Source organism: Quercus robur, chromosome 10 (genome assembly GCF_932294415.1).
Source record: "Quercus robur chromosome 10, dhQueRobu3.1, whole genome shotgun sequence".
Classification (NCBI taxonomy): domain Eukaryota; kingdom Viridiplantae; phylum Streptophyta; class Magnoliopsida; order Fagales; family Fagaceae; genus Quercus; species Quercus robur.
Window position 1 is genome coordinate 40361877 of NC_065543.1, and position 15587 is coordinate 40377463.

At 36.9% G+C, this 15587-nt stretch overlaps 3 protein-coding genes across 3 annotated transcripts; all 3 read right to left on the reverse strand.

Moving 5' to 3' along the window:
• Positions 1-105: 105 nt before the first annotated feature.
• LOC126701410 (chlorophyll a-b binding protein 4, chloroplastic) lies at positions 106-1513 on the reverse strand. Its single transcript, XM_050399497.1, has 3 exons — positions 1209-1513; positions 479-894; positions 106-386 (listed from the first exon to the last, which is right to left on the reverse strand). Exons 1-3 carry the CDS (start codon positions 1412-1414, stop codon positions 250-252), a joined length of 759 nt encoding a protein of 252 aa, XP_050255454.1. The 5' UTR covers positions 1415-1513; the 3' UTR covers positions 106-249.
• Positions 1514-10476: 8963 nt separating this feature from the next.
• LOC126704152 (uncharacterized) lies at positions 10477-11679 on the reverse strand. The gene has a single exon (XM_050403179.1). The coding sequence runs from the start codon at positions 11677-11679 to the stop codon at positions 10477-10479; it is 1203 nt and encodes a 400-aa protein (XP_050259136.1).
• Positions 11680-12087: 408 nt separating this feature from the next.
• Positions 12088-15576, reverse strand: LOC126704153 (uncharacterized). The gene is made up of 6 exons (XM_050403180.1): positions 15435-15576; positions 15019-15299; positions 13208-14549; positions 12608-12706; positions 12425-12543; positions 12088-12267 (listed from the first exon to the last, which is right to left on the reverse strand). The coding sequence occupies exons 1-6, from the start codon at positions 15574-15576 to the stop codon at positions 12088-12090; spliced, it is 2163 nt and encodes a 720-aa protein (XP_050259137.1).
• Positions 15577-15587: the final 11 nt, after the last annotated feature.

The window sequence follows — 15587 nt, forward strand, 5'->3', positions numbered from 1 at the left end:
AAATTAAATTGCAGTAGAGAATGAATGCGATTACACATGGAATTTGAATTTCAAAGGGGGCAGGAGTTATATGCTTCAGAAATTAAAATCTAACTGCTAAGTAGCTGATGTAATCTGCATGGAGATATTAATTCCATTGTAGTTCTGTACATGGATACTTGTTCACACTGATGCCAAATCTCACTCAAAAACCATGCCCTCATGGTTACAGAATAAATAAAACAGGTTCTGATATCATCACTAATGGACTTAGGAGCCACTCAGTGTCTGGACAATGGTGTTGTGCCATGGGTCAGAGATGTGCTGCAAGAGATTCTCAAATGGTCCTTTTCCAGTCACATTGTGTTGAATGATAAATCCCAAGAATGCCAACATGGCCAATCTCCCTGCATACAGTTCAAATCAAGCAAAAGATTAGTCTAGTTCTATACAAATTCTCAGCTAGCTGAATCAACCAGGTTCAAATTGAAAAAATTACCATTTGCAAGCTCTTTCTCTTTGGCCTCAAGAGTGGGTGCAAAGTTGAGTGGGTTGAAAACGCTTCCTGGGTATCCACACTCATGTGGAGGCAAGCTGTATTGCTTAAAGATGGGGTCTTGGTTGACACATCCTGGGTTTTTGATGTCTTGCCACCTTCTGATCTCAACGTAATGGAACAAAATGAACTCAATCACAAAGAGAGTTGATGAGGATGCAAAGTACTCTTGTTTCCCAGCATCATACCATTGTGGGGCATTAATAATCCCAATCTTTGTGAAAACTTCTGGTAGTAGCATTCCTGCAACACCTAACATAGCCCAACGACTATTGACAAGCTCAGCTTGAACATACCATTTCAAGTTCTCAGGGTCCTCAGCAAGTCCCAGAGGATCAAACCCATTGTCACCAGGAAGACTGAAAATTTTTCAACTAGTTTTAGCTCTAATGTCACAAATTGTAGTCTATTTACATAAACCAAGTTCCTTTTTTTATTAACACTTCAGTTAGAAGCACTTAAAGTTTCTTCATTTTAACATGTTTCAAGGAATTTTATTCAATATAATAGAAAGTACTACCTTCATAATGTCACTTTGAGACCATAAGTAGTGATAAATGATAAAGAACTTAGTTAAAGAAATATGTGAAGAGTCAAATTTTATAAGGTATAGTTGTACTTTTACATAACAGACAAAATAAAAACAAAATCCGAAGGCATAGTAGATAATTACCTGCCATCAAGATAAGTTGGTGAGGGCAACCCAGGTAACCATTCACCTTTCTTGGCCTCAACTTTGAAAGAGCCAGAAGAAGTGGAAGCCATTGGTTTAATGGACAATTCTCTAGTCAATTTACCAGAAGACCCAGTTAGGAACTTGGATTTCGAGGCACATGGCCGGAAAAGAGCTGCCGAAGCTTGTGTTGTGACGGTGGCCATGTCTACTGGCCTTAATCAATCAAATTGGGGGTGGTGGTGGTGGTAGTAGAAGTGTAGACTAGTACTAAGTTTGTAAGCTTGATGTTTTTTGTGCATGGCTTTGTATTTTCATTTGAAGGGTGTGCTTGTGGTTCTTGTTCTTTGTTAAAAGTGGACGGTTGGTTTGCTTGATTTTTGGGATCTAACGGTTGAGATGTGTTCTGGTGTTTTGGATTAGCCAATAGCAACAATTGGGGCTTATCCTTTTATCTTTGTGCCATATCCACAGATCTATTTCTTTGTTCTGGTTGGTTGAAAATGATACCGTGGGGTCATTTTTTCTTGCCAACGAAACAAGATTTTCAACATGATTCTGTCCAATAACAGCATGACAATTGGGTGGATTGCACCTCACATGGCTAATGGTATCCAAATTTCAAGACCCAACTAATCGGAGAGATATCACAATCTATAAAAAAATATCTAAGATAGTAATTGACTATATGTCAGATACCTTTCACATACGAATTTGGTCCTTGACTTTCATAATCTGTAATTTAAATAGTGTGTTAGAACCAACCAATGTTCTAAATACTGTTTTAGTGCCCATTTCTATTTGTATATTGGAACAAAATATTTTGGTATTGGTCTATTTTAGCATATCGTTACGAGATTACTGCTATTTTATTTTATTTATATACATATATTTCTTTAAATATTATTGGTGAAAGCCTGTATAATTTATTAAAAATTTTAAAATTATTAGTCTATATTTCAACATATCAATCAGTTAGATTCTAGACCCTTGAAAACGCAGATTGTTTAACCTAATAGATTATTGAAGCTGATACTTATGTCAATTAAACAGATCTCAGTTAAACAAGTATCAACCATATCATAAACAACGGAAAAGTAAAGAATACAACGATATGATGACCTAGAAAAACCAATGAAATAATCCAGTTTCAAAGTAAAAACTTGGGGAGGATTTAACATAAACAATCCATAAGACAACAATTCACTAATAGAATGGAAGTTTTTACAATAGACTTAACCTTAAATCTACTTCTACCTCATGTAATACTTACTCACGTAATTGCACGCAACTCTGAATCTACAAACTCTTCTATTATAAATCTGTTGCACACAAACACTCTAGTTTGTGACTATAAGATCTCCACTCAAAGATTTGGAAGCAACTGTGGTTGACTTGATTTCAGACTTGAAAAACATGTATTACGGTTTTCCTTTTATGCTTAGCAGTGTTGGACACAAACCCTAAATGTTTTGCGGGCTATTGTGCCTAATTTAAAAATTTGCAAAATTGCAGTTTGATCAGTCGAGCTCTTCAGATTTTGAATTTTTCTTTCTGCAACTTGTATGTTTTTTAATCTTGACTTGTATCAACTTGACCAATGTCTAAAACACTTCTAAGACATAAATATCTTATACTAGACATGTTTTTGTACTCGGTTTGCCAACATACAATAAATTTAGAACTTAAACATTTAATGTTAAATATTTAGAATCTAACACAATCTTAAGTCTAAATATCTACCTAATAATTATAATAATAACAACAATCACATTTTTGAAATATTAAAATAATAATATGCACTTAGATAATGAAAAAAAGGGAGTACAAGTAAAAAAGAAAGAAAAAATTGATGTATTATGTATCGTTTCATATATTACATTGGAGAGGGGCCAAGACTTAATTACCGAATCATAAACTTTTAAACTTTCTTTTACCTTTTCCAATGCCTTGTCAATTGTCACGTGTCTGGACACCCAAACTAAGAACTCATTTCCCTATTTCTTGTGTGTAAATGTTTATAAAAAAAAGTGATTTAAACTATGTACTAATATAATAATGTCAATGTATTACTTCCGATGTTAGTCCATCACATTTTCACCATTAACCGGCCTATAAATGACATCAAATTTTTTTTTTTGCCAGCCAAAATGACATTGTTTTGTAGTGAGTTACGACAAGATGGTAATAGATGTGAACAAAATTCACATTTTAATACTGTTGTTTTATTACTTGAAAAGTGTAAATTGTATTTTAGCCTTAAGTCAATCCTTATGTGTCAAAGAATAATTTAACCTCAATCGTTTGATAAAATGTCACAACAAAGTTGTATATCAACATTGATTTGTTGACAATGAACATGGGTTTTGGTCCTCAGAGGTTTTAGAACGTAGGAGGTTGTTTTAGACTTTTAGTTGTTATCGATTCAATTTTTTTTGTTCACTTTAAGGGTCCATTTGGTTGGAGTGATTTTAAGAGGAATGGAAAATGGAAAGAGGAAAATATGAGAGAAAATTGGGGAGAAGGTTGTTTGGATGGAAGAGAGGAGATGAGAGATTTTGGTGGGGCCTAGGTGTTTTTTTCCGAGCCCACCAAAATCCTATCTTTACAATTTGAAGAGATTTGATGAGAGAAAATAAGGAAGGGGAGGGGTTTTTGAGAAAACACCAAAATTGACCCTCTCACCCACTCTGCATTTTAACGTTACCGTTTATTATTAATAATTTTTTTTTTTTTTGTTTAATCAAGATTCAAGCGGTGTTTTTTTTTTTTTTTTTTTTTTTTTTTTTAATTATTTTCTTTTTCTATCCATCCATGTGTTTTCTAAACAAAACAAGTGGTGGTTTTTTTTTTTTCCTGGGTAAGGTTTGGGTCCAATGCCCAGTTGCACTAGACCTATTAAGATAGTGACACGTGTCACCTTCTCAATGGGTCTAGTGCACTGGACGCATTGAACCTAACTCTCACCATTTTTTTTCTTCCTGTCAACATTTAAAAAAAAAAAAAATCAAACAATAGTGGGTTTTGTTTTTGTTTTTTTTAATTAAATGGTGACTTTCACCTCTAATAATATATATATATATATATATATGGGTTTAAGTTACACCTTTTTTAAACCATTAGATTTAAATAGATCCAACGGTTAAAAAAAGACTCTTATTATTACAAATATTTTTATTAGAATCTCATTAATTACTCTCATTTATTACATTCTAAACCTATCTCTAAACCTAACAAAATTTGACATCTGACTCTCTCTCTCAGCTTAGCTTCTGACCAATCTTCCAATTCTCCAAGACACCCTTTATCCATGTATTTCATCCTCATCCCAAAAAAATTAGTACTAATCCAATACATTATACAAGTACAGAAAGCCTAATACAAAATTGCATTCCCTTTGTGTCCTATTGTTCCCTTGCCCCATCAAAGCACGCATACCCTCCATCGCTCTATTTCAATTCCAACAAATGCTGCAACTCATCTCTTATGGAAAACAGCTGAAACTGAAGAATTCGATACCTCCAAAAATACAGAAGTAAAAGCATAGAAACACATTGAATTGGAATGAGAACCAAACTTTCCCTCGAGTACTAATAAATATAGTAAAATTTTGATCAAATTCACTTTCAGATTTTTCTTGGACCAGTATTTAGATGTTGTAAACTGTTAGGAAATCTAGCTTTATTGTTGGGCAAAACATTAAGTAGTATGTAGAGAGATGGAATTTGCATTTTAAACAAAGATAGGAATTTACTCAACTGTATCCAGCAATAACTAGATGAGTAAAGTACACAATAATATCAAAGCTATACAAAAGCTCCATATTAGGCTAATTTTTGTTGTTCTAAAATTAACCAGGTACACTACCACAGCTTCCAAACATGACCAACATGATAAGAACAAAGGAATGGAAACTGATTTAGAAAAGAAAAAGAATTAAACAATCCACTATTCTATTTTCTCCTATATAGCTATCTTGTAGTACCCCAAGTTGTACAAGCTACTACATGGGTTAAAAAGAAGACAGATTAGCTAAAACTAAAAGTTACCATCTTTCAAGCTTCGACATCAGAGGTATTAAACAGTTACCAAAGAATTCTATGAGTAGGGGTGTGCATAGGTCGGGTTAGGTCAGGTTGAGGGGATTTTTTGACCCAACCCACCATGGTGGGTCAAAAAAAATTCAACCCAACCCAACCCATCACATAAGTCCAACCCAACCCAACACACATGGGTTGGGTTAGGTCGGATGGGTTGGACAATTTTTATTTTATTTTATTACTATTATTATTAAATTGAGCAGAAAAAAATATATCACACTTGTCACCTGAGTTGATAAACAAAATATACATTAATATATAAACTAATATTCCAACTTAGCTGTAAACAAAATATGTTTAAGTATCTAACTGAGTTGATAAACAAAATATAAATGAACTAGTATCCTAATTCACTTATAAACAAAATATACATGAGTTCCTAACTCAGTTATAAACAAAATATATCTAATTTTTTTTTAAAAAATTTATTAATTATATAATATATTTAAATATGTATTAAAAGAACTAATAGGATTTTATATTATATATGATAGTAGGAACCGAGGAAGTGCTCTACAGCTGGTTTTTTTTTTTTTTTTAATTATTAAATATATAATATATTTTAAACTTATATTAAAATATGGGTGGGTTGGGTTGGGTTTGGTGGGTTTGTAATTTTATGACCCAAACCCAACCCAACCCGCTATAAAAATTAAAAAAAAAAAAAAAAAAAAAAAATTTGTAACCCAACCCAACCCATTAAGCCCTAAAAATCGACCTAACCCGGCGAGTTGGGTTGGGTTGAGTCGAGTTTGGCAGGTTGGCGGGTTTTCTGTACACCCCTATCTATGAGGATTAATCACTCAAAGCCTGATTGAGAATGCTAAAACAAAATCTTAAATCGATTTGATCCCAATAAAGTCCAATCTCATCATCTTTCTTCAAGCCCTCCTCGACACAAATTCTTCAGTCCATTGTCCAATGAAGCCGTACGTTGCATTAGTACCTGTCTCCTTATTAAAGAACAATTGATGTTTGGACTTAGTATCACAATCCCAAATAGTAACAGCAACTCATTCCTCAATCTTAATACTGTCAACGCATTCTTTATCCCAATTTGGCAAAATATGCTCTTTAACGCCAACTACTAGTAAACGGAGCCTGCCTTCACCTCGGATCTCACTGTCTGTAATTCTCTTCTTGATAACCCAAGGGTGAAAACCAATAGGCCTTTCTCCTTTTTCAACTTGATGGCCATCAAGTTTCATTCTTTTCTTTCCACTAGATGTAGCTAGCAGAGAGGAATTGGCTAGGTTTTCATTTGTTGTCCTCTTCTTGGTGATGTAAGAACCACAACCCAACTTCAATTCTATTGAAACCTCTTCAGATTCAGTATGAGTTTTGGTTTCAAACACGTTTTCTTGATGATTTTCTGGAATAGGTATAAAATTATGGAAGATAGGTTCTTCCTCTGTACTTTCAGAAGCAGAGGAAACATGCCCATAACCTTTTGTTGAGGTCTAAAAAATCACAATACCCAAGCCCAAAGAAATAACACAAGGGACCATAGAAAGTGAAATTAAAAAATGGTGGTAAGCCCAAAAAGCTTGAAGCCCAAAAGCCATAAAGGGACAAGCCTTAAAGCCTATGAGAAAAGAAGGAAGAAAAAGAAAAAAGGCCCAGATCAGAAGATTGAAGAAAGACCAGTGTAAAGAGCTGAGTCAGGATCCCTAGAGGCTGCCAAAGGCTCGGGATCCCTAAGACGTGTAGCACAGCTAAGACAGGATTAAGACAGCTCAAAGGAAACGCCAAAAAACACAAAAAACGAAGGGCAAATATGTCCTTCTTAGACACCAGAGATGCAGCAAGAAAAGTAGAGAGCCTAGAGTAACCACTCATGATGCAAAGGAACGGTACCTCGGGGAACCGGAATGAGGAGCTATAAAAGAGGAAGTAGCAGCAAAGACCATCAAACCAACAGAGATGGATTCCGCTCACTTGGGAAAAATGACAAAGAGGAAGGACGACCAAAAGCTGAACCATAAGGGGTAAAAGGTTTTGAGAAACGTGAAATTAGGAACAAGCACACTCCAAAATGGAAAGTCAGCCATGGGCTTTCAAAGAAACAGCTCTAAAAGGAGGAAAATATGAGAAACAAGGAAAGGCTCAACCTTCTAGGTGATGGGCACAAAACGGGCTCTGGTACCCAGGGAGCAAAACAGGAGAATCAATAGTTCCCCGGGACCCTAGAATGACACTATAAAAAGAAGGGAAAGCAGCCGGCAAAATAGGAAGGAATTTTTTAAGCGAGCAATAAAAAAATCTCAACAAGAAACCATTAAGAGATCTCTATCAAATTCAAGGGAAAACAGTGAAATATCTCCTGATATCCTAGAAACAGCCACTATGGCACATACTTGGATTCAAAAGGGTTCAAATTTTACAAGTCTTAAAAGCCTGGATAGCCATCAAAGTCTGTAATTTTTGAGCTTATTTGAACCTCGTATCATGTCTTAGTGAGCGCATTGTAATCATAATTAAGAAAAACTAATGAAGTATTTTTTATTAATTTGAGGATCCCTAACAATTGTTTTGTGTATTTCCTGATTACTTTGCACTCTTTTGCTGTTTTCATTGTTGATTCAATACAAATATTCTCGTTTTGCTAGTTTATGTGTATTGTAGGAAGCATGCCCTGTGTGCCACTTGGTTCTTAAACAGCCCCTTAGCTGCGGTGAACCAAGCCTAGTCCACCAAACTACAACTATTTGGCCCAAGATCCTTGGGCCAGTGTGCTAAAGAAAAAAGCACTCTTACACCTTTATATTAATAGCTACCATCACCAAAAAAATTTCTATACGCCACTTAGCATTTGAGCAGTCACTAGCTTCAATTTAAACCATCATTATTCTATGGCAAACCAGAAAAGAAACATAGAATTCTGGAGAGAGTCAGACCAGAAAAGAAAAGAAAAAAAATAGAGCACTCACGACAGAAAAGAAAAGAAAAAAAAATAGAGCACTCATAACATAAAAGAAAAGAAAAATAGAAACAGAGTACTCATAAAAATAGAAACAGTGTTCGGCTTGGTTTTTTTTTTTTTTTTTTTTTTTTTTGTGTCAGCAACCTGGGGAGGTGGAACAATGGTGGAGGAGCAATGGAGGAGGAGATAGAGAGAGAGAGAGAGAGAGAGAGAGAGAGAGAGAGAGAGAGAGAGAGAGAGAGAGAGAGAGAGAGAGAGAGAGAGAGAGAGAGAAACATAGGTTTAGAATGTAGAGATAGAGAGAGAGAGAGAGAGAGAGAGAGAGAGAGAGAGAGAGAGAGACAAACAGAGAGAAAGAGAAATGTAGAGAGAGAGTTAGACGTCAAATTTTGTTGGGTTTAGAGATAGGTTTAGAATGTAATAAATGGAGGTAATTAATGAGATTCTAACAAAAATATTTGTAATAATGAGGGTTTTTTTTAACTGTTGGATTTACTTAAATCCAATGGTTTAAACAATGTATAACTCTTTAGAGTTACTCCAGGTGTAACTTAAACCCATCTCATAATATAATATAATGGAAAAGTTTTTATTTATTTAATGATTACAAAAAAAAAAAAAAAATCTTATATTATGTGATAAGGATATAAGAGTAAATTTATACAAATAATATATTCTAGGCAGAAATTATATTTTCGTCCCTACATTTTCAAGCGATTCCCACTTTGGTGTCTAGATTTTATTTTTACCGCTTTTAGTCCCTATCCTGAAAAATGCTTCCCCTTTTGGTCTCTACCGTTACATCATAGACAAAAAATACACACATAACAAATGGCAAAATTAAAAAATATTAAAATAATGTCCACGTATCACTGCAGTTACAACTACTCCCTTATTTACTTACTATTCTCCACCTAACCCTTCACTTAAAGGTATAAACCCCATTTTTCCATCTCTCTCTCTCCAATTCTACAATGGTAGAAGCAATTCATAACCTGGTGGTGATCCTGAAGAACCATCTGCAACCACAAAACGACGCCGAATTCCTTCTCGTCAAATAGACGCGCCTGCCCAAGTTCAACGATGAGGAGTAGGATTCCTACGTGGATTCTGATCTCTAGGACTTGCCCTCCACGCAATTAAACCTTCTTGATGGAAATTCTGAGTCTCCAATCGTCGTTGAAGGCGCCCAATCCATCAATTTGACCAACTTCGATCTCCATTTTGCTCTCACAAAGGTAAACCCTTTTTCCTTTTCTTTTAAAAAAAAATTATTTGGAAACTATGTTCAAAATGTTATATTTTCACCATAATGTGATTCAAAATCTCATATTGTAACCATGTAATTTTTGTATTTTGAGTTTACGTTTCTGATAAAGCCATTTAAGCACTCAAAATTTTTTTTAAAAATTTTTTTTATAATGATTTTGGGTTAGTATTTAGTGAGAAGTTAAACCTTATGTGTGTAAAATTTAACTGTATTTGATTTTTTAACAATGCAAAGAAAATGTGAGTTGCTTTGAATTTTATAGTTGTGAATTTAGGATATTTATAGGTATTGGAACTAAGGGCGGGAAAGCCACATGGAGCTTGCAGTGACGTGTGGACAAATCCTAAGTGGCAGGTTGTTATTGGTTGTTATTATTGGGTTAAAAAAGTAATCTCAATGCTAAATTCAAATTTGAACCAATAACAACTAGCCACCCATGATTTGTTGTAAAAATATTGTAAAAATGTTATGGACATAGCACTTTTCTTATTTTAATATTTTTTAATTTTACCATTTGCCACGTGTGCATTTTTTTGTCTCTGACGAAATGGCAAGGACCAAAACGGGAAGCGTTTTTCAGGATAAGGACTAAAAGCGGTAAAAATAAAATCTATGGACCAAAGTGAAAATTGCCTGAAAATGTAAGGACGAGAATGTATTTCCACCTATATTCTATTCTCTCACTTTTCTATCATCTCTCCTATTTTCTGTCCTCCCAACTAAAGTACCCTAAAACAAACTATGCCGTGTTTTACCCTTTGCTAAAAAAAAAAAAATTGTGCTGTTTTTCCCCAATATAATATTTTGTGAGGGAATTGAGAATTGGGTGGTGATCTCTTGGTTTTCATATAATCTATATATTTTAGCGCTCTTTAGTATTAGCCTTTTTTTTTTTTTTTTTTTTGATGATGGGAAAATATAAGCATTCATTCATCAGAAACAAAGTTACAACAGAGAGCAGATCTGCAAAAGCAGTTACAAGCCACGTTCATTACAAATGAGATTCTCAACAACACTTGGAACAACACCTTTCCAAACTTGAGATACACCAGACCACCTAGCTTCTTTTGCAAGATCATGGGCAACTCTGTTGCCATTCCGATTCAGATGCTGGAATAAACACCAAGTAAAAGACAAAGAAAGGTCCCTTATGTTCTGAATAATGTGCCCAAAGTCACCACCTACATTACCTACATTGACAGCTTGAATGATGGAGAGGGCATCACCTTCAAAAATAACTTTGGAGAGCCCCATCTCTGATGCTAGCAGCACACCCTCTTGTAAAGCCAAAGCTTCTGTAATCTCAACAGAAAAAGGCAATGAAAGGACCTTGCTGGAGGCTACAGTGGGGGAGCCTTGGCAGTCTCGGATTATCACGCCAATGCTAGATGGCCTACCATCATCCGAGGCAGCGCCATCAACATTTATTTTGAAGAAACCAATAGGGGGGGCACTCCATTTGGTTGAAGAAGGGACCTGTGGTAGATTAGAGAATGAACATGCTTCCTTATACTCACCAAGGATTCGATTAACCATATCCCAAATCTGTCTTGGAGGGGCACTAGAATCATCATGAAGAGCTTGATTACGATTCCACCAAATGGACCAAGCAACAGCAAAGAAGAGTTCCAAGGCAAATGAGGAGTCTTTTTCAGCAATGGCCAATGCAAAGTCCATTGGTTCTCTAGTACAATGGGATAAATCAATAGGACAATTATGCCAATGAGCCCAAGTTAGCTTAGCATGATTACAGTGGAAAAGCGCATGGGCTGTGGTTTCAATTGCCTTGTCACAAAGAGGGCAGAAACTTGAACAGTGGATACCTTTATGATTCAAATTAAACATAGTAGGAAGGCCATTGACACATGTCCTCCAAGCAAATATTTTGAGTTTTGGTGGAATTTTCTGGTACCAAATTCTCTTCCATAGAGAGGTCCTTTCGTTACCAGATGAGCATTCTCCATCCTCGTTTGAGTCCACCATACTTGAGGCAATATGGTAAGCACTTTTGACTGTAAATGTGCCTTTTTTGTTGCCAATCCATATGAGACTATCTTCAGGAAGGTTATAACTCAGAGGGATTTTCAAAATAGTATTGACTTCAAAAGGCAAGAAGATGGACCTTACCACCTCAACTTTCCACCATTTAGTGTCATAATCAATGAGAGAAGACACCATGGGGAAACCTTCAAAATCTATTTGGGGCGAGATCACTTTGTACGTAGAAGGAGTTGGCAACCACTTATCATCCCAAATATGAATTCTTCGCTCATTGCCTACCCTCTACCTTGTGCCCTTTCTAATAACTTCAAGGCTATTGTGAATACTACGCCAAGCATAGGAGGGGTTGCTGCCTTTCTTGGAATTGAGCACATCCACATGAGGAAAGTACTTGACTTTATAAACCCGAGCCATTAGAGAATTTGGGTTTGTTAGGATTCTCCATCCTTGCTTGGCCAACATGGCAAGGTTGAAGGCTTGGAGGTTTCGAAAACCCATTCCTCCATAAAACTTTGATTTGCACATTCTTCTCCAACTAACCCATGCAATTTTATTCTCCTCATTCCTTTGCCCCCACCAAAAATTTCACATCATGTTCTCCAAGTCCTTACATAGTGTCTTAGGAAGTTGGAAGCAGCTCATAGTGTATGTGGGCACTGCTTGGGCAACTGCTTTGATGAGAATCTCCCTCCCACCAATTGAAAGGAGTTTTCCTTTCCAACCAGCTAGTTTTTTGGCAACCCGGTCCTTAATTTCAGCGAACACCTAGGATTTTGATTTCCCAATGATGGATGGGAGCCCCAAATATTTGTTGTGCCTGAAATCTTGCATTGGGCCAAGAATGCACATAATACTCTCCCTCACCTCCTGGGGGGTGTTTGGGCTAAAAAGACTGATGACTTATCAGTATTGATTTTCTGACCTGAAGCCACTTCATAGTTATTGAGAATATTGACAAGATTTTGGCATTCTTGATCCATTGCTTTGCAAAAAAGGAGATTGTCATCAGCGAAGAAGAGATGAGTAATTCTTGGGCAACCTCTGCAAATTGAGATTCCATTAATCTATTGGTTATGAGCTGCTTCATGAATGAGTGCGGAGAGACCTTCAACACAGAGGAGAAATAAGCAAGGAGAAAGGGGGTCTCCCTGCCTAATACCCCTTGAAGGGATGATGTTTTCTTGAGCCTCACCATTTATGATCACTGAGTAAGACACAGAAGAGACACAATGCATAATAAGATCAATCCATTTATTAGCAAAACCCAATTTCACCATCACTCCCTTAATAAAATTCCATTCAACTCTATCAAAAACTTTGCTTATATTTAGTTTAATTGACATGTAATTTTCCTTCCCATCATTTTTATAATTTAAATAATGCATAAATTCAAAAGCCACAAGCACATTATCTGTAATTAAGCAATCAGGGGTGAAAGCACTTTGATTTTCTGAGATAATGCTTGGTAAAATGGTTTTGAATCTATTGGCTAGGATTTTGGATATGAGTTTGTATGTGGTATTACACAGGCTGATGGGACGAAAATCTGTCATTTTTGTGGGATGATTTGTTTTTGGGATGAGGGAGATATTGGTTTTGTTAATTTCAGTCATAGGTAGATTGGAATTAAGAACATTTAACACCATATTTGTGATATTTGACCCCACAATATCCCAATATTTATGATAAAAAATTGCAGACATACCATCGGGACCAGGTGCCTTGGTGGGATGGAGCTGTTGAAGTGCTTTAGTGACTTCGTCTCTTGTGAAAACCTTAGTGAGCTCGGCGTTCATCTCCTCTGTGACACGTCTAGGAACAGCATTAGTGATCTCATCAATACTTGTGGGGAAGGAGGTGGAATATATGTTCTCAAAATAGGATATTGCAACGGTTGTGATACTTTCCTTACTCTCACACCATTCACCATTATCATTCCATAGCCCCAATATAGTATTCTTCCTCCTCCTTTCCGACGCTCGAGCATGAAAAATTTTTGTGTTCTGGTCCCCTTCCTTATACCAATGAACCTTACTGCGTTGCAGCCATATGGTTTCCCCGCTGTCCAGGAGATCATTAATCTCCTTTCTAAGATGGTTAATGTCTGTCCCTCGGGAACCATGCTGGTCATTCATAGTACGGGAGTTGAGAGCCTTCCTTTTCTCTTGAATTTGCTTTGAAATATTTCCCACAACATTCTGATTCCAGATAGTAAGGGCATCTACACATCTTTTAAGATTGGATGCTACCCCCTCATGCGTGACATACAAGGCACCAGAGTCCCAGGCAACTTTAATGACTTCATGACAATCTTCCCTTTTGACCCACATGGCTTCAAAATGAAAACGACGCTTACTTTTACGGGCTAGAGGGGGAGAGTCAGTAATAGTGAGGATGCAATGATCAGATGTAGACTCAACCAAATGATGAACTTTAGGACTCTTGAAATATTCAAGCCAATCTGAGGTAGCAAAGGCTCTATCCAAACGGAGAGATATTCTGTCCGACCCCTCTTTCATATTACACCAGGTGAACTCCGGACCACAGTAACCCAAGTCTTTGAAGCTGCAAAAATTAACAACACGACGGAAGCTATCCATCTGGCTTTGTGAACGTTGTGCTCCCCCTGTTTTTTCATTCATGGAGGGAATTTCATTAAAATCATCACAACAAAACCAAGGTAAATTAAATTGATTACAGAGAAAAGAAAGTAGTTTCCAAGATTCTTCCCTGAGGTGGGTTTCTAGGTACCCGTAGAACCCAGTAAATCTCCATGAGAGACCATTTCCCGACTCAGTGATTATTGCATCAATATGGTGGTTTGAAAAGCTCTTGATTTCTAAATTAGTATCGCTAGAGCAGAGCAGAGCAAGGCCCCCACTACGACCCCTGCTAGGAACAATTAACCCATTCAGAAAACCCAGTCTGAATTTCACCTTCTCCATACGTCTAATTTTTAATTTAGTCTCCGAAAGGAAGACTAGTTTGGGATTCCAACGCCTGACATAATCGCCAAGCGCATGAACTGTCCGGGGGTTCCCAATTCCCTGGCAGTTTCAACAGAGGGAATTCATTGCTTCCGACAGTGTTGCTCAGCAACCACCACCGATCTCTCTTGGTTGTTGTATGCATCAGTAAGGATTGAGTCACACAATTTTTTCAGAGGCGTACCTTTATCTTCATCCATAAAATCAAGTCAGCCTAGTCTTTTAGAGCCTGAAAGCTCTTTCACGTTTTGTGTTTGTGGGTCAATATTTTGGAATTTTTTTCCTTGGGCTCTAGCAACTCTCTTCCAATTTCCTCTTATTGGGCTTAATGGCATGTTGGTAGTTTCCAGGCTACTGGTGGACGTTTTAAAAGCCTTCAGTGGGCTAGTGACTTCATAGGCCTCAGATGGTGAAAGTTTTGGGCGGCCCACTATGGAGAATTCATCTCCTGCCTCTTTCCCAACCCACCTGTATAATTGAGATCACGTGCATGCTTAACAGGAGAAGGTTCAAGGCTCAATGGGCGTACCTTATCACGTAACTCCAGATTTTCTGCAGGTTGCATATCTGATGTGCCATCTTGTCCTGAGTTCAAATTCAAATTCTCGAAATTCGTGTGGCTTTGTAGAGTTGATGGACCCACCTGCTCCGCCTCCATATCTGCCGAGTTGGAGGTCACCGGAGTTTGCCGAGCAACTGAACTATCATTTTTCCGCACCTCGAATCCATCACTACCCACCTTTATAACTTTTTCAAGCCCACTCTTAGAACCTCCATTAGCTCTTAACCAGTCACCGTACTGCTTGAGAGCTTCAGAATTGCTTGAAAATCCATTACAGTGTTTTTCATCATGACCAAGAAGGCCACAATGGAAGCAAAAGCTAGGAAGCCTTTCGTACTTAAAGGTAACCCAGAACTTACCTCCATCCTAATTGACAATGTTACCGCCCCTCAGCAGCGGCTTGTTGATGGGTAAATCCACGCGTATTCTCATGTATTTGACTTGTTTTGAAAGCCAAGATCTCTTATCTGACTCAATATATTTCCCCAAGCTGTTACCCAGGTCCCTACCAACCTCTTCAGACATGCTTTCAAATG

Coding starts and splice junctions, on each gene's coding strand:
- LOC126701410 (XM_050399497.1), bottom strand. CDS start 1,414: ATGGCCACCGTCACAACACAAGCTTCGGCAGCTCTTTTCCGGCCATGT. Junction 895..1,208: donor CCAACTTATCTTGATGGCAG/GTAATTATCTAC, acceptor AAAAATTTTCAG/TCTTCCTGGTGACAATGGGT. Junction 387..478: donor AGAGAAAGAGCTTGCAAATG/GTAATTTTTTCA, acceptor AACTGTATGCAG/GGAGATTGGCCATGTTGGCA.
- LOC126704152 (XM_050403179.1), bottom strand. CDS start 11,679: ATGGTGTCTTCTCTCATTGATTATGACACTAAATGGTGGAAAGTTGAG.
- LOC126704153 (XM_050403180.1), bottom strand. CDS start 15,576: ATGTCTGAAGAGGTTGGTAGGGACCTGGGTAACAGCTTGGGGAAATAT. Junction 15,300..15,434: donor CAAGCCGCTGCTGAGGGGCG/GTAACATTGTCA, acceptor GCAATTCTGAAG/CTCTCAAGCAGTACGGTGAC. Junction 12,707..13,207: donor CAAGGCACCTGGTCCCGATG/GTATGTCTGCAA, acceptor TGTCTTACTCAG/TGATCATAAATGGTGAGGCT.